A 22,301-nucleotide genomic window follows, 5' to 3' on the forward strand; every position below is an offset into this window, starting at 1 on the left:
CAACGAAAGCAGACGAAAGGGCTAAGTTTGTTTTTGCCATTTCTTGACTTCAAATTCCTTTTTTAGGTTTGTTTGTTTGTTGTAATTTTCTCCAAAAGCAAACCCCTTTTCACATTCTAATTTGTCCCCNTTTTTTTTTTTTTTTTTTTTTTTTTTTTTTTTTTTTTTTTTTTTTTTTTTTTTTGTTGAAAATATAAAAATAATTTAATGTATATTCAATGCTAATATGACTATTTTAGCCTTCAATTTTGATTCATTTATTTGTTCGACCATAAATCAGCTTTGATCGAGAATTTCTTTGTTTTTTCTTTCATTTCTCGAAGATTCGAGATAGAGTGTTTGAAGGAAGAGTCAAATAGCATATATGAACTATCGAGAATTTCTTTGTTTTTACTTTCATTTCTCGAAGATTCGAGATAGAGTGTTTGAAGGGAGAGTCAAATAGCATATATGAACGAGGAGATGTTAACGGATGCGAATTCAGCTCGATTTGCGAGTTGACCGACATTTTCTACGTTACGTCAACTCAATGATACATTGTAACTTGTAAGTGTTTAATATTAAAATTTTATAAAATTTTAATGATTAATATAACATGTATTATGGATAAATATGATTTTTTAAAAATAATTATAAAAAAAACCATCGAACCCAACCCAAACAGAAAATAGAGGGTTATGAACTCTATTTAGGTTACTCGAGTCACCATCAAGTTGGTTCGAAATAGGTTTGGTCTGAAAGATTTTTCCAACCTAATCCGTGCACACTCGTAATTCTTAATACACATCGNATATATATATATATATATATATATATATTTAAGAGGCTCATATATCTCATAGAGGTCTCTTCCAACTCTATGAATAAAAACACAATGAATGAAAATGTGGCGTCTTTATTCATTATGATCATGAACAATCTGGGAATGCAAGAACTGAACAAAATCTCTCATTGAATAATCACACCAAAAAATTAAGAACATAATCACTTAATAAACATAATAACCCCTCTAGAAAAAGCTCCAGCGCCCGGGATGGGGCGGGTTTATTACAACTTACATAGGCGTCTCTTACCCGAAAACCGACTTAAGCCTGCAGAAAGCTGGCATACTTGGCACCTAGGAACAGCCTTTGAATACAGAGGAGGGAATATTTGGTAACTTCAGCATTCTCATGATTCATCAGTTTCATCACTCTTTCCTTCGCCTTCAAGTCTGTCACTATAACTCTCCCAGCAGGATGGTGCTGAATGAACTGGGAAAGATCAAAACAAGCGACTGCTAGAGCCCTTGGATCACTCGACGAATCCAGAATGGTGATAAGGACCCTCAATAGCTGCATCACAAACAAAATTTACGTATTACTTTGGCTTTCGTGACTCGATATCTGTCATATATTGTATGGATCTATGAAGGATAGCAACATAATAAGCATAGCTGGGGAAAAAACCTTGAAGTCGTTCTCTTCGAAGCTTGTGATATTTTCGCGCCAGAAATTTACATCTTTGTGCATAGGAGACCAGTCAAGATGGCCTAGAAGGACTTCTTGCTTATACTTGTCAAAAGAACTTAGTTTCTTGATGTTATCTTTCAGCCCTTCTTCTAGTTGATTCAAAGCATCCAAAAGGTCCTATTGCATATTCGCAATCACATTTGTAAATACACTATAAAGAAGGAAAAATAGAGAGAGGAGGCTTGAGCAAGAATCGGCAGTGAACCGTGAACCATGAACCGTGAACCGTGAACCGTGTATCGGTAAGAAACTGTTTTGAAGCTATTTTTGCAAATTTTTTATTTTACAATAGGGGAAGCGGGGAAGCGGGGTCCGTGACAATGAAAGAGACTATGGAAAGGTAAAATGTTCTCTGTAAAAACCCAGTAAAGTTCAATCACAAACCTATCTTCAGTTCCTCCAATACCCTCTTTTTAGAAAGATCAAAATAGAGGACATGATAGGGAAGTCTTATCTAGAAAAGTGTTGAGGTCATAGAACAAACGTTTAGTAAACAAGATCTAACGGTCGGGAAAATATGAACCGGAAATATCAGGAACAATGAGTGATGTCATCCATTACACGCTCAGAAGAACGTACAAGGGGTAGACGAAAGTTAACTTATATTTGATACAGAAAGGGGGAAATGGAAGCAGAAGAGGTGAAATTGTAATGGCCTAGGCCCACCGCTAGTAGATATTGGTCTCTTTGGGCTTTCCCTTTCGGGCTACCTTTCAAGGTTTTTAAAATGTGTATGCTAGGGAGAGTTTTCCACACCCTTATAAAGGGTGTTTCGTTCTCCACCCCAACCGATGTGGGATCTCAAAGAATAATACTTCAGCCATCAAAGATTTGGATAAAACACAGGTGACATTGAATCAACCATAAAAAAAGCAAACAGATCAAGGACGGTTTCTTTGATGTCAATCAATGGTGTTGGTGCATTGGCTATTATAAAGAAAATGAAAAATCTTCAACTTTTCGTACCTCATCACTCCATGCTTGGGATTTCAAACTTTGAACAACTTGTGGTAGTCCGAGACCCACCATTTGAGCTCCAAATGTCCCCTTGTGAAGTAAGTTCTTTAAGGTCAAAATAACGACTCGGACAACCTAGTAGAAATATCACAAACAAATTATGTAAACATTGATGTTAGAAGTTGAACATGGTAAACTAGTCGACATAGTGTACGTCGCTAATCTACTCGAAGATATGAAAGTATAAACGCAGGGTGTAACACTGCAAAGAATGTACAGGGCAGAATGAATACAAGTCAGTTATAGAAAACTAAAATATAAAGAACAGGGCAACGTGTAGCTTAATTAGATTGACACATGTACTAAACGATGGCTTCACCTTCTCTTTTGTGGAACTCTTGACGACATCGATAAGTCTTGGAAGGGTTCTGGAAGTGGCCAAGAATTCAATAGCCGGCTCATAATATGATAAAAGCCAAACACAAAAACATGTTTTATATAGAATCTGTCAGAAAAAGAACAATTAGTTTCAATGTTAAAAGCTTAATAATAGCAGATTTCAAATTAAATGGAGTAATTGAACACTGGAGACAGCTTAAAAAATGTGAACCGAGCGTTACATGATAAATATGATAAGAAATCCCAAGTAAACATGCAACTAATATGAAGATGAGTGCCATTGTCAAGAAGTGAACGACGACGATTACCTGAATAGATTGTTGAGTCGACGCAGGAGAAATCAAAGGGATGAGCAGCTTCACTCCATCTGCTTGGACAAAGGAGGATTTGACTTTTGGTTCCTTCAGCAGAGTTGCAAGGCAATTGATAGAAGTCTGTACAGCACGACTGGGATGTGAAGGATTCTTCAGCTATACAACATTTTAAGACCACTATGTCAGCATCAATGAAACTAGAGCGGATGTGGATGACCAGCAGCTGGTCTTATTCATTATGTTTCGAAGTTCAAACGAAAGAAGCACGTACAATATGTTGGTTTATATTTATGTTTACATAACATATTTCTTTTATGGATTTTGCTGACTAAATCTCGTGTTCATACCAATTAATCACAAGTGTTAACACGGAATTTTTTTTTGAGATCTTCCAAGGTAAAAACCACAAAACAATATCAACCGACATCATTTCCAGAATAAGTTGAGATGACCATACTTGCAATACATCAAAATATTTGTAATGGCCCAAACCCACTGCTAGCAGATATTGTCTTCTTTGGGTTTTCCCTTTCGGGCTTCCCCTCAAGATTTTTAAAACGCGTCTGCTAGGGAGAGATTTCCACACCCTTATAAAGAATGTTTCGTTCTCCTCCCCAACCGAGGTGGGATCTCACAAATATATTGAGAAATTTTCTGATTTTGTTGCATCCGGATGCCTTGTGGTTGGTTTTTAAAGTTTGTTTTTTTGTTTGTTGGTGATAGGATCTTAGTTTTCTTTGAAAATTTTGAAGTAGCGATGTAATGACCCAAATCCACCGCTAGCAGATATTGTCCTCTTTAGGCTTTCCCTTTCGGGCTTCCCCTCAAGGCTTTAAAACGCGTCTGCTAGGGGAAGGTTTCCATACCCTTATAAATGGTATTTTGTTCTCCTCTCCAACCAATGTGGGACATCACAATGGTCACCACACGGAACTTAGGAAGAAATACTTGTAGGAATCGCCTTAGTATGCATGCATGCTACATTAGTTTCCTTAGTTGATTAGACTTTTCTATGTTATTAGTTTAAATTGCAAAGTACGTGAACTATGACAAGTTAAACATGTTTTATGCTTCTGCTTTGTGTGTAATTGTTTATGCATGCTGAGAGGAGGATGGGAGAATTGTGAACTCTGCGTTCCGGGTGTTGATGGATGTTATCACCCCGATGAGCATAATTTCCTATCTTTGCATAAACGGTATAATGTATGTGATTCTTGAAGCTTGCTTCTTTTTGGAAATGTTTAGGAGACGATGTAATGTTTAGGAAACGTTTTAGGAATAAGCCTAGGGATCCAAGATTAGAGTGGCTAGCCACTGAGCCTAGATCGACCCCTCCCCTAGGAATTTAGCAGATCACTACGGTAAACGTAGTGCCTTAGGGATGTTCATAGGCTGCTAGTTGTCTGAACGGTGTCTATAGTTTCGTGGGAGGACTAGAGGTCCTGATCAGTTCTTACTGCTCCTAGCCGTTTCGCATGAAAAATATGTCCCCACGTAGTATAGCCTATTAGCTGCATGGGAATGGGTTGGGTCGCGCCCCCCAGGGGGACTATTATGGGCTTAGGAGGTATTCAGCACACCCCTAGGCAAGATACCATGTGGTCTCAATTAGCCATGTAGAGGTAGTGCCTCGTAGAGAGATACCGGTCAGTCCAACTTAGCATAAGGAACCCCTAGGTACCAAATGAGAGGACGGAGAACAATAGAAGTCCAAAGGGGAAACCCCTAAGGGGCTAAGATTAGAACTAGACGTCCTAGAGCCAATGAGAAACTCGTGTTGACAGTTAAGCTTAGGATGCGATGAGAGCCTACAAGTAGGTGGCCTATTGGGTATAATTTTATACTCATTCCTGCTATCTCTTTTTTTTTTTTTCAGGTACATGAGGCGTTGGGTCGAGGTAGAGCGTGATCAGAGGGGCGAATTGTCACGGAGGAATGCATGTCCCAGGGCATCAGTCTAGTTTTTTTTTTTTTTTTTTTTTTNTTTTTTTTTTTTTTTTTTTTTTTTTTCATTTAGATTTTTCACATTTTTGTTTTTTGGAACTTTCATTTGTTGAATCTTTGTATTGAAACTTTCGGTTTTAGGAATAAATGATTTTGCCTTTACACCTTCTCAACTTTTTCTTTGCATACACATTATCTTTTGAATCACGGCTCATAGTAAAATATCGGGTCGTGACAAGCGATCAGTTCGAAAAGAAAAATTGTTTTTCATATCAAAAAGAGAAAGTCTCAGTCTTTCCTTATGTTACAGGCTCTCGACATCGAAGGAATGGTAAAGGTATTGAACATAAGCAGCATACCTGTGCACAAAGCCATTTCACCAGTCCATCCAAAACATCATCAATGGTAGTAATTTTCCTCTTGGAGTTCGAGGCATCACCATTTGCATAACTGCCATCATGTGTTTTTTTTCTAGCACTAATGTTATAAGAAAGAAATTAAATCATGCCATAAGGTTTATATAAATCATACATACACGCATATACCCGCCTGCACACACAACAGTTTCCTAAATAATATATGGTGGAAAATATTTCCAAAAGTGTACCTCACTATCAGAGCAAGTATATTACAGCTCTTCTCCTGTATGAACCAATTGCCCTTCCAAAGCAATCTGAAATACACAAGAAATATAAATTATGTGAAGCGAAACTCCCAAAACCAAAAAATGAAAGCAGAAATCGGAGACTTTTCTTCTGGGGAAGGTTATAAAGATTCGGAAAAAAGTGTACAAAAATTTTGCGTAACTGGATGTAAATTATGTTATACATGTAGGTTATAAAGCTTGGTTGAGGTTCAACCATTTGGGGCCATGAAGTTATGTTACGCTATACAGTGGAAGAATGAAACGAAACTTGGTCGAGAAACAATGTAACTTGTAAGCAAAGAATGTAATAACACAGCAAAAAAAAACACAAAACAAATGATCTGTCGAAATTACCGAGTCCAACGTTCGTGCCAATGAAATGTACGGTTAACGTAAAATATTGTGCATAAAGCCATGCTTGAACCTCATACATACCTTAGGAAAGGTTCATAAGTATCTTCACTAGAAAGAGAATCATCATGGAACAATCTTGCTCTTTTTGGGTTTGCTGCAAAGTATTTACCATATATCAGATAATCATTAAATATTAAAACAGTATCGAATTTGATCTGATTTATCAAAATATATAACAAAGTTTCATGTTACCATTAAATATTAAAGCAATATCAAATTTGATCTGATTGATAGAGATCACAATCTTAGTCCTATAGCACACTTTCTAAATTTTATTTCGTAATTGGAAAGCCTAAATATTTGACATCTCTTCCAATATTCCCTTCTAAATGAACATTTTGTAAATGTAGTGGCCAAGCCATGGATACATATTTATATTTTATTCAAAACAGCTTTAGAAGATTTCTTGGTACTAATTTTGTTATGAATTTGATGATTTAATAGAAAGTATAATTTTGAATCATTTAAACAACTTCTGATGATTATCCGAAACATAATCATAAAGTACTGTTGATATAAAAATCATCGAGTTACCTGTAAGCATCTCATCGATTAATGCTAAAACATATTCCACTGTTTCTTCCTTAAATATATCTCGTAAAATGCTAACAAATACACGAACATAAGCTGGACCATCCTGCAAAATCCAACGGCACTTAGTATTACGAGATAATGTAAAGAAAATCATTCCTAATTTGCCAAACAAAATTTCAATCACAAAAAACGTAATGATAACTTGATGAATCATGTTATGAAAATAGATCAGGCATGTATGAGGGAAAATTACATCATCCAACAACTGTGCCCTGTAACTCTCTGGTCTGTTATCGTAACGCCTTAACAGCTGAAGGCTTGTTCCATTGATAAGTTTAGTAGTCATGTATGTCTCCCATGGAATGTCCCTTGTGAGAACCTTTCACAATTAGGAAAAAAAAAATGTTAATGATGTAGTTGTTGAACAAAATCATCTGAGGTGAAATGATAAAATCCAATTACTATGATAATTCGACGTCATAAATCATATTCGGAAAGAACTTCTATTCTTCTAGAACAATAATAATTATACAATCATTCAAAACCGAAAAAAAGACTTGCGCCTCAAATTTCCAACATAAAATTGGAGAAGATGAAGCCAATGGGTTCAAAGGTTGTTAAAGATCAAGGGAGTTTGAATCATCCAATAATAGTATTTTTTTCTAATAAGAAATAATTTCATTAATTGAATGAAATTACAAAAGGGAGATCCCTAATCCAAGGGAGTTACAAAAAAAACAATAGAGTCAAGGAAACGAAACATCCATACGACTTTCTTTTCCTTCATGAGAGGATAGCCCACCAAAGTGTAAGAGAGGATGGTGGTGGGATCCCTCGGAAGAGTCGTTGTCCAACCAAAAGGGGATAGATCCAATAATTGTAACATCACAAGGCCATTTCATAATCGTGTTATAAGAGACAAAACTTTCACAATCAATGTGAATAACACTATTCGATGTCCATCAGAGAAGCAGATGTGGCATTAAATCAATCAAGCTGACAGAAACATTTCAGAAGAAAACTTAGAAACGCTGTTTGTAGAATGGAATGACATACTACCTTCGAGTCGAGCGTGTTCATAGCAGATGACTAGTAATCAACACCTAGAAGTATCAGACAAAANTTTTTTTTTTTTTTTTTTTTTTTTTTTTTGCTGCTGCTAGAATCACTGCTCAAATCGCTACTCAAAGGACAGCCTAGAAGGACTTTTAAGATCTTCCCACTACTAGCAAAACCTTTTTTGAATCCCGACCCCGACCCCAAGAATCACCTTAAAAAGAAAACCATCTTGATGAAACAGTTTTGTTTCGTTTCCCTATCTCCAGATCCAAAAAGACAGCAAACAAAAAGGGGCGTCAAATGAGAAAACTAGAAAAATTAGCATCAAGTATCAGTTACAAGAAAAATCCTATTTAGAAAGGCTTCTCTAAGGGCTCCTCATGACCTCTATGACAAATATAAGCTGGAACATCAGAGGCCTCAGAGTATTCAAGAACAGGAATGTATGGAAACAACCGCGCTTTTTGCCAGGAAATTTTGTGGTTTTTTCTAGTATTTCTTTCTTTTTGACAATGAAACCGGTGTTTATCAAAAGAACAATCATAATGATGATTCACAGGAGAAAATCCCTAGATTCTTTATGTAACTTTATCCTAATACCCGCTCCAGATCATGTATTGGATCACCCAACTGAAGTGACTAGTAGAATTCAGACTTGAAAATATTAAACAAAGGAAACTCTCAGAACAAACAGCTCGTTTTCCCTCATTTCAATTTCTTGATCGAGTTCAATTTTCTAATGAATGCAATTAATATGTTCAGATGAACAGCAATCTTAGATCCTAGAAGAAATTTGCCATTACTAATGAGTAATAACAAATTGTTGGATCATTGACCAAACTGCTCAAACACATAACATTCAATCACCATGGACGTAGTTAAACTCGCGTCCCCCATCGAAGAAATCGCATCATTTAGAGTACTACTAATTACCATCTAAACCCACTTCAGAATCAAATCTAAGAAGGCAAAAAAGAAAACAATATGGAGATCCGATCACCAACCTGCTCAGTGCTAAGCTCAGCCTGGTCAATTGCCATCGCAACTTCCGCTTCCAATTACACTTCCGGCAACGCTGCAGATCAAGCAATCAGATCAAATCCCAAAAAATGAACTCAAATTTGCTCGACAAATGAGAGGAAAACTTCAGGTATTGTTTCAAAACACATCAAAATCTCCAACTCCCAGCGACTCCGAAGATATAAAATCGAAATTGCTTCAACCAAAAAATCTCTCCAAAATTAAGGGTAGATAGAAAATACTGATAACTTTCCATCGAATGGGTTAAAAGAAAGAAAGAAAAAAACCTTATCCCAATTCAGTAAGGAAAAAACATAGCCGCGAAATAAAAAGCTTACAATTTGCGAAGAGGGTGACTCGAATTAGCTTGTCCAGTTCGTTTTTTTTCTTTTTCCCCCTTTTTTAACTTCCTTTTTTCTTGAAGCACGGGAGTGAAAGACAGACCCGTCCAGCTAAAAATGATATATAATATATATGTATGTATATATGTATGTATGTATATGTATGGGTTTTCAAATATATATGTATATGTATATATGTATAAATCTCAAACCGCCCATTTTCTATCTATATTTCTCATCCATTTTCAAAAATTTCAAAATTATTTTTAGAAATATTTTATTTTTTTAATAAAAAACATTAAAATTTTATTTAAAAACTTTATATTTATTTGTCTAAATAAGATTGTTCGTATTGCATTGAATTAAGTCTACACAATACGAAGGTATATATAAAACTACCGTGTATATAAAATTCTATTATGCAATTGCAGATGTTATATGTTATTTTAGTTTAATAGAATATAGAATATATAGAATAATAGAATTCATACACGTCTTAATCAATTAGTTAAGAAACTACGTAATTATTATAAATGTTTGAAAATGCTTCTTTTTTTTTTTTATAATTTTATTCACATAGCCCTAATGTTGTAAACAATCAATTGAATAATGTATAAAATAAAATAAATAAATAATTCATATTAGCATGATACTTCAGAAACTTTAGGGGTAGTGTTGTTTAGACGCAGTGTGGCATCTTTTGATGGCAAAGTAAGAGAATAGAATTCCTGCTAAAAGATAAAAAGAAGCATATAAAATATGTAATTTGTTCACAAGGGTGGGTCGTTCACTTTCACGGAACTAAACTCAACACAATAATTTTGAACGTGTCTTGATCCTACCATAAAGACTTTAAAGTAGATGACAAGCCAGTCATCCAAGTAGCTCTAATCAAACTATCTTGTAAAGTGATTAAGGAGGTTTCAAAACAATTTTCTTTACTCTTGGCCTTGATCATCAAATAGATTAACTACTTATCGTTTTGGAATTTTTGGATATTTTAGATCTAAAAATCTTGTTCTTCACCATGATTGTTAGATCAAAATTTCCAAGGATTTCATACCACAACTTCAACCAATCAATTTGAATTAAGCGGTAGATAAAACACTAATTACCATCTTAAACGTCAATTATGGCAATTACAACATAACTCTACAAAAAAAAGGCACTAAACGTCAACAGTTCACTATGTATACATAGACCTTCACCCACACAAATAATCTGGTTTTGGGAGGGGAAGCCCAGATACAATGAAACTAGTAAATTATTCAATCCATGAAATTACAAAAGAAATTATTCAGGTTCCAGATCCTTGTGCAGATTCAGAAAATAAAAGCAAACATACGCATTGAATGTATGATCCAGGAAAGGTCTAAAAAATTATGAACATACCAAATCTCAGTACAACAAACTCATACATAATTATGGAATAATCTTATTTAATGCAATTTCAACTTATTGACAAATGTATGATGACAACAATTTTCATGATCAAATTTAAATTATTTAAATAGAAAAGGTCAAGGAACAAAAAGGATGGGAATCATAGTGAAATGGCATTCCTACAAAACATGCCTAAGTCGCACTATCAAAGAATTAGAATCAAGTATAGCATATCATATGACATCAAAAAAGCTACACCCACTTAGCAGTTCCAGTTAGTTAGAATCATGGAACCTTCTTCTAAGCAGCTACTGCAACTTTTTCTTGCTTCTTATCAGCTGTTTTTGAAGCCTTTCCAATGTTTTCTGGTTTGTCAATACCTTGGATATCGATGATCCTCAACTTTGTTAATTCCTAAGATATAAAATGTTGCCAGAAAGGATCATCAGAAAACTTGGATAATAAACTTTTTACTTCTTTCTGGAAAGTCTGGATAGGAATAGGATATACCTGGCGGTGTCCTTTGGTTCGGCGGTAATTCTTCCTCCTTTTTTTCTTGAAGATGATTACTTTTGCATCTAATGCCTTCAGAAAAGGAGGAAAAAGCATTCAGATCTTACGAATTGGAACACAAATTTGAGAATTGAACTTTCAAGATATATGTCGTTGGGAATTTGAAACAAAAAAAGAGAGCCAGGAAAGAAAAATTTACACTCAGCAGACCAACCAGAGTCACAGAGCACCACAGTTAATATGATATGATCATAGAAAATAAAGTACTGCAACATATTACACTTATTGCCAACTCGGCTAATTCATATACCAAAGCCCTCTGTCATTCACAAATTTTTTAAGCAATAATTGCTCGAAGAAAATGCCTTTTGAATTCTTCTGAACATTGTAAAGTCTCCAGATTTTATTATTTTCTTCTAACCTGATGGATATAATAAAACTAGAATGTAAATCTTTCCCTTTGACTAACAAATTGGATCTTCCTATTTTAACAATTGCGTTGTCTAAATCCATTTAATGTATAAGTTCCCAAATGCGGCTAAGACTAGAAGTATATTTTATAAAGCGCATAAAGAACTAGAGAACTAGTCCTTAAAAAATGCATTGCAATGGTCCACGAGAATCACTAGAGAACAATGCACATCAGAAAGAACACAACAGCAAAATTGTTTATAATATAATGCATTAACAACAAAAAGCAAATAGTTTCGCCGTCACTCTTACATGTTCCTCAACAACTGCTTGAACAACTGCACTTGGGATTGTTGGCCTGCCTACAATTGTTTGGCTACTTGAGCCAAGCATGAGGACCCTATTCAATATCAACTGTGAAAGATATATCCATTTATTAAAAAAAAAAAATTCATTAAAGCCTGCTCAAGATGAAGTACAGAAAAGGTTCAAAAATTCAACACATAATCAGAATCCTAAACTGGGCAAGATATAACAACAAACATGAGAAAATCTACAAAAGCGCATTCAAGTCCGACAAGGAAAATGGGGCGATAGAAATTGCAGAAAAGATCCTCTTGTGCTCACAAGTGAGTAACAATAACTTAAATAAAAGCTACCAAAAGATAAATTTCATATTTTCCTCGTTCTTTAATTTGCTTGAAGCGATACTTCTCATGAAACAAAGTACATGACTACTTAATTTAGCCTCGTCTATGACAACAAGTGCAACTTTTCATGTATGTAAAACAGTTGCCTTTTAGAAGCCTTTCTAAACTTTCACACACTGCCCCAAAAAAGGGCTCTTCCATACTAATTCACCCAAAAACTGCTCTACAGCCTATCAAATTAATGTTTAGGTCGAATCTTTGTAACCATCAAGACATCATAGAAGTACCACAAACTTTAGCTTAGCTAATTACAATCTGGAAACAATAGCAGAATATAAAAAATATGAGTACAGTCTTAAATCAAACAACATTTCAATTCTAGGTCCCAAAAATTGCTTCCGAGTTCAACGCCATTTAAAGAGGCAGTGTCAAAACATGGAGGGCTCATTCAAGCGGGAGACCATGTAGAACATGGACGAAGGCTAGGATGTAAGTTTTGAAAAAAAAAAAAGAAAAAAAAATAACGATAACTGAAACATCCACAATGGAAAATGGAATAGGAGTTACGAACCTTATCATTCACATCGCAGAATTTTAATCTTTCAGTAAAAATACTGTCTCCATTGCTAACCTTGAATTGGTGTGAGCCAATCTACAGAAACAGCCAAAAGAAAAGAGTCTATAAATGATAAGTATCCAACCATTAATTCAAAAAACTCATGAAGCCATGCCACAAGTTTGTACCTGAACAACAGCAAAAACAGGCTCATACCCCTTGAAAACGCCATCAGATCGATCAAGTGGCCCAACTACTTTATATCCAATATCAGCCGCTTCTGCCTCCTTCTCCTCCTTTGTATACTCCTTCTGCATACCCCTACTCAACCCTGAAATACCATCATCCTCACTACTATCATATGCTTCTTCATCTTCATCTTCATCTTCATCTTCATCTTCTTCAGTATCATCATCGTCATTGCCATTACGACTATCAGATGAGAGATATTGGGAGTGTGACCAGCACTTACACAAAGGATCAGTTTTAGTAAAAAGATAGGTTGATGTAGAGGCACGTGTATGGTGGTAATTCTGGTAGAGGAAGGAAGATGTGATTTTCAGCGAGTGGATATATGGCTTTCCAGAAAAAATGGCCGAGGCATGACGAGTTAGTACTTGTACACACCGTCTGTTTGCCATGGCGGTGGTCGTTATGGCCTTTGACTTATAGTTCACTACTCTACACAAGCTGCATCAATCTTCTTAACCTTCTCAATCTGCAGACAGAAAATAAAAACATAAATAAACCAACGTTTCCTAGAAGTCTAGCACTCTTATCCATATTGAAAACATAGAAATTTTTGCAATCCAGATTCAATTCAGTTTTTTGTTATAATATAAAAAATGATCGTCGGCTTGATCATATGGATAAGCGGGATCAATCCAAACATTAGTTAGAAACTGAGGCAGTTTAATTCACTCTGGTTCGGGTTTATTGGTCAAGTTCATCAATCCTCAACAACGCTCTTCCTCTCTGCACTAACATCATTCAAGCGTGCGGCGAGCGGCGACAGCAAGGCAACAAGGAGTAGAATGCTTCAATGCGGCAAGGACATGTAAAAATAATGAAATCAAACCCTAATTACCAAAGGGTGAGGCGGCTTAATACATACAAGGCGAGCTCGAAACATGGAGACAGAAAAGGAAGAATGTCAACTCGCACAACCCGCAACAAGGATAGAGGATCAATTCGAATCAACAAAACTCAGATTAGAGCAAAGAGAAATCTGATCTAACCCACCTCCAATCTCAAAACCACAGCAAAAAACGAGGAACAAGATTCACACATAATTTTCCAGAACCAAATGATCATTTTCAATGTAAGACAGTGAGAGATAGAGATTTTTTCAAAATTCAAGAAACTTACAGAGGAGAGTCGACGGCTCTTGCAGGACGGAGGAGGAAGCCCACAGGTGCAACATGATCGCCGTCGGTGGTGGAGACGATAGCTGGAGGTGAGGGTTTTGGGACCTGTGAGTGAGGGTTTTTGGATTCAACGACGGTCTTACTTTCTAAAATTCTTAAAATTATTAATTTACTTCTTACCTTTNTTTTTTTTTTTTTTTTTTTTTTTTTTTTTTTTTTTTTTTTTTTTAATTTTATGAATTTATTAAACATTTAAAATTCATTAATTTATTAAATATAAAACTGAAAAAAAAAAATAATTTAACAATTTTTAATTGACGCCTAATAAATTTTTAATGATAAAAAAATGTTGATAAATTGTTACCATCGTGCTAAAAAAGTTCTTTCAATCATAAATTTTAATTTTACGTCGAATAAATTTATAAATTTTAAATACGACTTAAATTTATTATATACTAAATTGAAAATTAAAACATATTAGATATAAAATTTAAAATTTAAACTTTATATTGAACGTCTGGATCCATGGGCTATCCATTAATCACGATAGAGGCTTTAAGCCCAATTAGAAAGCCCAAATAGAGGCTTTGAGCCCAGTTTAAAAGCCCAACGTTTAAGCCCATAATGGGTTCATGGATATCAAATCTCCATGCCTTATACCATAATAAATATATATTTTTTGAATTATTAGTCCAAATTAAAAAAATAAAAAATTAATTATATTAAAATTAATCTTACATTTAAATAGACTATTATTTATGTCAATTTGAACATAGCTCGATCGAAAAAAAAAAAATATATATATATATATATTATATTATATAAAGTGAAGACAAAGAAACAATTTATTGATATATTATTAAATGTTGGGTTGAAATAATGTTCCCTTTCTTATGTTCCACAAAACCCCACCCCAACCCAAGGGTATTAAATTATTGAAAGGCACTTGTATTGTATTTACCATCTCAATAAATAAATAAATAAATAAATAAAAATTAATTATTGGGTTCTAAATTAGTCAATAAATCTAAGTGGGGGCAGATGTGTAATTGTCACACCAAACTTTTCCTAGGCTGACGACTTAGCTTCACGTGGACATAGCACCTGGGAAGATCCATTACGCAAATTATTTAATGCTCTTGTCTTCGTCCTCCCCTCCACATCATTACCCAAATTATTAATTTTTTTTTTTTTAAATACTTGCTATTTTATTTCAGTCTATTCAAAATAAAAATAAAAATTATAAAACAGACAATATTTGTTAGCAGTGGGCTTGAATCAGTGGGCTTGAATCGTTATAAATTATATCAAAGTGGGACTAGAGTGGTGTGTCGGCGAAGACGCTCAATCCTAAGGGGGTGGACTGTGAGATCCCAGTCGATTTGAGATGACAAAGAAACGTTCCTTATAAGAACATGGAAACCTGTAACGCCCTAATTTTTTTAATTTTTATAAATAGTATCAGAGTCAGACAAAGGGCAGTGTGTTAGTGAAGACATTGTGAGATCCCATGTTGATGGGGGTGGAGAATAAATCATTGTTTACAAGGGTGTGTAAACCTTCAAAACTTTGATGGATTGTCTAGAGATGACAATATCTATTGCCGGTGGGCTTGGGCTGTTACAAAATCTCTCCCTACGTGTTTTAGAACTGTGAAGTTAACGACAGTATATGACGAGTCAAATCGGATAATATCCGCTATTTGTTACTAATTTAAATTAAATTGTTTGTTGGAATAAAATAGGATAAAGGTAGAATCTTTCACATGAAGAACCAAAAATGAAATTCTTTGTGGAATCTAAGACCATTCTAGACTCAAAATGTTATTGGTGTAGACTACTAGAATCAGCATCTACCAAATAAATAAATAAATAAATAAATAAATAAATAAATAATATTAATAATACGAATCCCGAAATTTCCAAATTTGGAGGCAGGCCAATTAAAATTTATTGAAAAAAATAAAAAAGAAAAAAAGAAAAAGAAAAAAGGAAAAAAAGAGGGGGTGGGCCCACAGAACTAAGGCATATGGAACTCACGTGAGAAGCACGTGCTACAGGACCGTTTGGTGGGGACAGAAATGGTTGTGGGCGCAGCGCATGGGAATAAAACCCACGTGAAGCTCTTTGGTCTGCTTCCTTGTCTCACCCTCCCTGCCCGCAGACAACCCCTCCGTTGGGCAATTTGTATCGTTGCTGGCAAACGACAACTGGACTAATTTTCTTTTGTCGCCTTCTGTCGATCACTCTGCNGTGTACTCCCTGATAACACAAGTTTCTCCTCCATTGCCATGTATATTAGTGGTGGCCTCCTATTCTCTTTTTATTTTTTTAAATATGAAACATAAATTTCAATATATATAAAATTGAAATTATTTGATAAAAATCGAGAAAAATAATTGATATAAAAATTTGAATAAATCCAAATTTTGTTGATATACGAAAATAAACGTAAAAAATATGGCATGATAGTTTGGATTTTTTTAAATTTTAGTTAAATAAAAGTAAATTAAAAGGCCATTTTTGGAATAGTAATGGATTTAATAAGACATTTAAAAAATTATATTATTGAAATAAGTGAGTTTTATTTTTTTATTTATTGAAATTAGTAAATATTAAATAATTCCCGACATGGTAACAAAGTCTAACATCTAAATTATATGAAATCAAAAGTTTATATTAATAAATTATTCACGTGAGTATTTCAAGCATCAAACGACAACAAAAATTCAATTTTCAAATAAATATTTTGTGAATTTTGAAATATTAAATATCTATAATAAATTAAACAAAAAAAAAATACAAATGTCACAATTTTTTTTAAAAAAAAGATCTCATATATTATTAATTTAAATTTCAAAACAATATATCAAAATTGAAATTAAAGTTATTATTTCTCTAAAATAAAATTTTGAATTCTTAATTTAATTTTAAAATAAAAAAAAAATCTCTTAAACAATAAATTCGAGATTTAATTTTGAATTTTTTTTAAGTGAATGGTATAATAAAATGTTTTCTTTTTATTCCAATTATTATTATTCATAAAAATAGGGTAATAGTAATAAAAATATAATAATTAGATTTGGAGCATATGATTAATGAAAATTTTCCAAAAATAGGATGCAGCTTGCAAATTGCAATTATAAATTTGTCTTTTGAATGTGACACACATCATGTTGTGGACAAATAAATTAAAACAATCAACTAGTTGGTTGAGCTGACTTATCACTTAGTCCAATCTTTTGATGTGTATTAAAAACTTTATATTAAGATGAAAAAACTAAAAAACGCACACATGTTAAAAAAATATTACATGGTTTCGAACATGCTCATATAGATATTTACTCGAGCAAAGCAATTTGTTTTGGCAGCTAAGATAAGTATTAGAGTGAGTAACAGACTATTCGGAGGGGACTGCAGTGGGTAAGATAGTACCCGTTATGGTATTGATCAGCAACATTGCCAAGGTTTATGAAAATATACCCATATTTGAAAAAGTCGTGAGAACTCTCGTTTTCTTTCCCACCTCTTTAGGGTTTCGGGTTGATGAGATTCGATTCTCGCGAAAAAAAAAAAGATTCAACAAGATATGCATCTCTGAACGTGTGTAGTGTCGCTTGTTAGACGAACACGACTCTCCACAATGGTATGATATTGTCCACTTTGAGCATAAGCTCTCATGGCTTTGCCAAAAGACCTCATCCAACACCTTCCCTTAATCGAGACTCGACCCGACCACCAATCTATTGGCACGACTAAGTTTAGGGCATGACTCTGATACCATGTTAAACGAACACGACTCTCAACACTGGTATGATATTGTTTACTTTGAGTATAAGCTCTCATGGTTTTGCTCTCGACTTCTTAAAAAGCCTCATGTCAATGGAGGTAGTATTTCTCACATATAAATCTATGATCATTTCCTAAATTAGTTGATGTGGGACTTCCATCATCCAACATCGTTAATAATCTCTTTACGATAATTTTTACTCGGGTAGGTGGTTGGAACTCTTTTTTCTTGAATGAGTGGACGTGCAACTGTACCAATGTGATGAGCTTGAGGATTAAACGTGACATTATGTCTTGGTAGCTACGTTAAAAAAACGAATATAAATAATATTATGATCGAGACACGTAGATATTTTAGGCCCATTTATTTAAACGAATCCAACCCCTTCAAATTCCTCTAACCCAACAAACCAAGTAATGGATTCCGCCGCAGCAACCACCGCAATTCTGACCAACATGCTTCACAACGCCGCCACCGCCGCCGCCACCACCACCACCACCAATCTCCCAACGGAATTCCTCTGGCCACACGCCGACTTAGCCACAAATGCCGACGACCCAGAAGAGCTTCAAGAGCCATTAATCGATTTATCCGGGTTCCGGCGAGGGGACGCGGCGGCGACAGCGGAAGCCGCCGCTCTAATCCGTCAAGCGTGTAGGAACCATGGGTTCTTCCAAGTGACGAACCATGGCATGGACCCAGATCTAATAAACGCCGCATACGAGCATGTGGAGACCATTTTCAATATGCCTTTAGTCAAGAAAATTAGTGTCCGAAAGAAGCCTGGAAGGGTGTCTGGATATTCAGGGGCCCATGCAGAGCGATTCTCCTCTAAATTGCCATGGAAAGAGACGTTTTCTTTTGAGTATTGTAGCGATGATTCTGAATGGCCTGATGTTCTTCATTATTTCAAGTCCTTATTGGGTCGCGAATTCGAGAAAACAGGGTGAGTCCTCTGTTTTCTTTTTGTAATGTAATGACCGAGCTGTGCTCAAAGAAATTAATAATAACTCGTGTTTGTTTGTGAAGATGGGTGTACCAGAGGTACTGCGAGGAGATGAAAAGAATTGGGCTAATGATAATGGAGCTTTTGGCTATAAGTTTGGGAGTTGAAAGACGGCATTATAGGGAGTTTTTTGAAGATGGGAGGTCAATAATGAGGTGTAATTATTACCCACCGTGTGAGAATGCAGGGCTGACGCTAGGGACTGGGCCGCACTGTGACCCGACGTCTCTAACAATTCTGCACCAAGACCAAGTTGGTGGCCTTCAGGTTTTTGCTAATAATAGATGGCTTTCTGTCAAGCCACGACCGGATGCTTTGGTTATTAATATTGGTGACACCTTCATGGTACTCACTCGTTGCTATTCTCTTCGTTTATTATCGTTGATTGAAGATATATGTCTTTGGAAATGGTTACTGAGCTGGGTCGGAACGGAGAAGTCTTCTTTGTTCTTGTTCTTGTTCTTTCAACTTCTGTTTCATTTTTTAATCTCTACAGAACTTACTGTTATTTTGTTAAAGATTTATGTCTTTAAATATGTCTATGACCCTGTTACTTTTTATTCACGTGATACATGTCTTTAGAGATGTCTACCGGGCAGGATAGAGATGGAAAAGTCTTCCCTGTCCCCGTCTCGTATTTCATTTTCCAACTTTTAGAAATTCTCCATTGAGTTGACGGGGAGAAATCTCTTCCTGTGTAAACGAAAATTCTCTACCCTGTTCAAGATGGGTCTTCCTAAAGCCTCAATTTTAGAGGTGTCCACAGGGCAGGATAGGGATGGGAAGGTCTGTCGCCGTCCCATCCTAGTCTCTTATTTCATTTTCCAACTTTGAGAAGTTATCTATTTAGCTGACAAGTAGAAATTTCTTCGTGTGTAAACGAAAATTCTCTACCCTGTTCAAGATGGGTTTTCCTAAAGCCTCAATTTTAGAGGTGTCCACGGAGCAAGATAGGGATGGGGAAAGTCTGTCGCCGTCCCATCCTAGTCTCTTATTTCATTTTCCAACTTTGAGAAGTTGTCTATTTAGCTGACGGGTAGAAATCTCTTCGTGTGTAAACGAAAATTCTCTACCCTGTTCCAGATGGGTCTTCCTAAAGCCTCAATTTTAGAGGTATCCACAGGGCAAGATAGGGACGAGAAAGCCTGTCCCTGTCCCGTCTCTTATTTCATTTCCCAACTTTGAGAAGTTATCTAAATCTCTCCCTATTTTCTCTCTCATTTTCGAAATAAACCGAAATTCTCTATCCTGTTCAAGATGGATGGTTAAATAGAGGTTTTTATATGTGATAACTAGTTGAACGATGATGCAGGCACTATCGAACGGGGCGTACAAGAGCTGCCTGCATAGGGCAGTGGTGAACAGGAAGAGAGAAAGGAGGTCACTGGCGTTCTTCGTGTGCCCAAAAGATGATAAAGTGGTGAGACCCCCACAAGATTTGGTGGGCAGAGAAGGGCCAAGAAAGTACCCTGATTTTACATGGTCAGATCTTTTGGACTTTACACAAAACCATTATAGAGCTGATGTTGCTACACTCCAAAGCTTTGTTCATTGGCTTCGACCCTCCCATACCCGTTCCTTTTAACAACCGTCCTTGCTATTTCTATTCTTTTAAAAATTGCAATATAACAAAATTACCTAGAAATGACGTACTCGAACACTATTCTTTTATTCTTGTCACTGTTATATCGTTTCGGATTATCGTGTCGAGAAAATATTGTTCTTATTGATATTCTCCTTTTTATTGTCTCTGCCCAATGCTTTGTCCTTGTGTTTGTTTGTATATTGCTTTTGGAGGGTCTTACCTAAATGCTAGTAATGATGCTGCTGCAATTTTGGCTGTTTTATGCCCTGCCTTTCTCTCTTATTCCATTTCTTCTTGTGGTAATAATGCCTTTTTTTTTACTTTTTTAACTCTTCCAAGTGGGTGCTTGTTTTGTTTGTTCATTTTGTACGCTACCCATTAGTGTTAATGAAACTAAGAGAGTGGTAAATATCTCGATTCGATCCGTTAAATTAGGGTAAATTCGATCCAGAGGTTAGAAGTTTAAATTTATCATCTCACCTGTAGTTGGACTAAAACATGATAAAAGAGTTATGTTTTATGATATTGTAGTAATGTTGCTTTTGTTGTTGGAATAAGTGTTAGTATATTGTTTGAGCACGTGTTTAGGTAATTTAAATTATAAAGACTATATCCTCGAGTTAAATTTAAGGTAGGAAATGACTAATTTTAAATAATATAACTCGAAGAATAATTAAATATACTAGATATTTTATATATATATATATATATATATATATATATATGATAATAATTTTTTTTTAACTAAAAAGTTTCATCAATATCTATTTTTTTTTAAAAAAAATACTTTTATAATTATTACAATATTTCAAAATATAAATATAGATAATGGAGAAATGTTGATAGATTCATATATATTGATGGTAAAAAAAATTTTAATTTTTTTTTATGGTCAAAACCTTTTTAATTTTTAATTTTTTTATGGTCAAAATCTTTTTAATTTTTTTAATGTAAAAAACCTTTTAATTTTTGTTCGATGGTCAAAATCTTTTTAATTTTTTTATGTATTTTTTTATGGTCAACTTTTTTTTTTTGTAATAAAAGTAAAAGGTATTAAGGGTGGGTAATCTTTTTTTTATATAAAAAAACTTACCTTTAATTTATTATATATTTTAATTTTTTTAAATACAAATATCAACGTTTTTTTGTCTTGTATACGCCTCCTATTTTATATTTCTAAATTAAAATTTATTTTTGTCTATATTGGAAGTATAATTTCTCCTCAAAATTAAATATATTAAAAAAAAAATTTATTGGTAAGGGATAATCTTCTGTTTCAAAGTAAATTCAATAATATTTTATTAAAAAAATATTATTTAATGTTCAATAAAATTTCTTATATGGTACGGAAAATTTCTTATATTAGCGTAAGTCCACCTATTATACTTAGATTCAAATGCAAAAAAATGCTTAAACCTNGCCCAAAGAGGACAATATTTGCTAGCGGTGGGTTTGAGCTGTTACAGTTTACCTCCTATTCATCAGGTTTAACCTCGATTAAAAATACCCATTTACACCCCAGCCTTTTTTTCCTATACGACAAGATACTAAAGTACCATTATCATCGAAAGCATTTATCTCGTTGATCATTACATTATGCCTGCCATAATGAAATAAATCTTCATGAACCAAGTTAGGGCAGAAGGTTTAAAAGCAAATTTGCTCTGCATTTTAATCTATACCATGAATAATACTGACAAATAGCTAAACATATTTGTAAAGTTAACTGAAAGTTCAAACGAACCCGATAATTTCAGGAATGGCAGAATTTCTCTATATCGAGAAAGCGCTTCCTTGAAACCTCTACATGGCCTGTGATCGGGATAAAAGCTGAATACATGCTGATCACGCGTCGATTCTAAAGAAAGAAGTTGAAAATAAGGTAATCAGACAAGAGAAAAG

At 34.6% G+C, this 22,301-nt stretch overlaps 3 protein-coding genes across 7 annotated transcripts; 1 reads left to right on the forward strand and 2 right to left on the reverse strand.

Annotated features, from left to right (window-relative positions):
• Positions 1-875: 875 nt before the first annotated feature.
• Positions 876-9,244, reverse strand: LOC111781545 (V-type proton ATPase subunit H-like). 2 transcript variants are annotated; one of them, XM_023662203.1, is made up of 12 exons: positions 9,137-9,244; positions 8,783-8,853; positions 6,973-7,098; positions 6,720-6,822; positions 6,207-6,279; positions 5,733-5,798; positions 5,485-5,602; positions 3,176-3,337; positions 2,848-2,973; positions 2,478-2,603; positions 1,449-1,628; positions 876-1,334 (listed from the first exon to the last, which is right to left on the reverse strand). In XM_023662203.1, the coding sequence occupies exons 2-12, from the start codon at positions 8,816-8,818 to the stop codon at positions 1,086-1,088; spliced, it is 1,365 nt and encodes a 454-aa protein (XP_023517971.1). In that variant the 5' UTR covers positions 8,819-8,853; positions 9,137-9,244; the 3' UTR covers positions 876-1,085. The 2 variants fall into 2 exon arrangements, with proteins under 2 accessions (XP_023517971.1, XP_023517972.1); XM_023662204.1 differs by having other exon boundaries at positions 9,086-9,151.
• Positions 9,245-10,574: 1,330 nt separating this feature from the next.
• On the reverse strand, positions 10,575-14,177 carry LOC111781931 (50S ribosomal protein L21, mitochondrial-like). Of its 4 annotated transcripts, none has more exons than XM_023662671.1 (7): positions 14,021-14,177; positions 13,574-13,689; positions 12,841-13,370; positions 12,668-12,748; positions 11,759-11,860; positions 11,033-11,107; positions 10,575-10,936 (listed from the first exon to the last, which is right to left on the reverse strand). In XM_023662671.1, the coding sequence occupies exons 3-7, from the start codon at positions 13,291-13,293 to the stop codon at positions 10,823-10,825; spliced, it is 825 nt and encodes a 274-aa protein (XP_023518439.1). In that variant the 5' UTR covers positions 13,294-13,370; positions 13,574-13,689; positions 14,021-14,177; the 3' UTR covers positions 10,575-10,822. The 4 variants fall into 4 exon arrangements, with proteins under 4 accessions (XP_023518439.1, XP_023518438.1, XP_023518437.1 ...); XM_023662670.1 differs by having other exon boundaries at positions 13,543-13,689; XM_023662669.1 differs by lacking the exon at positions 13,574-13,689.
• A 4,025-nt stretch (positions 14,178-18,202) lies between these two features.
• On the forward strand, positions 18,203-20,647 carry LOC111781930 (gibberellin 20 oxidase 1-D-like). The gene is made up of 3 exons (XM_023662667.1): positions 18,203-18,754; positions 18,838-19,159; positions 20,127-20,647. The coding sequence occupies exons 1-3, from the start codon at positions 18,225-18,227 to the stop codon at positions 20,397-20,399; spliced, it is 1,125 nt and encodes a 374-aa protein (XP_023518435.1). The 5' UTR covers positions 18,203-18,224; the 3' UTR covers positions 20,400-20,647.
• Positions 20,648-22,301: the final 1,654 nt, after the last annotated feature.

The sequence above is a fragment of the Cucurbita pepo genome, chromosome LG19 (assembly GCF_002806865.2).
Source record: "Cucurbita pepo subsp. pepo cultivar mu-cu-16 chromosome LG19, ASM280686v2, whole genome shotgun sequence".
Taxonomy (NCBI): Eukaryota; Viridiplantae; Streptophyta; class Magnoliopsida; order Cucurbitales; family Cucurbitaceae; genus Cucurbita; species Cucurbita pepo.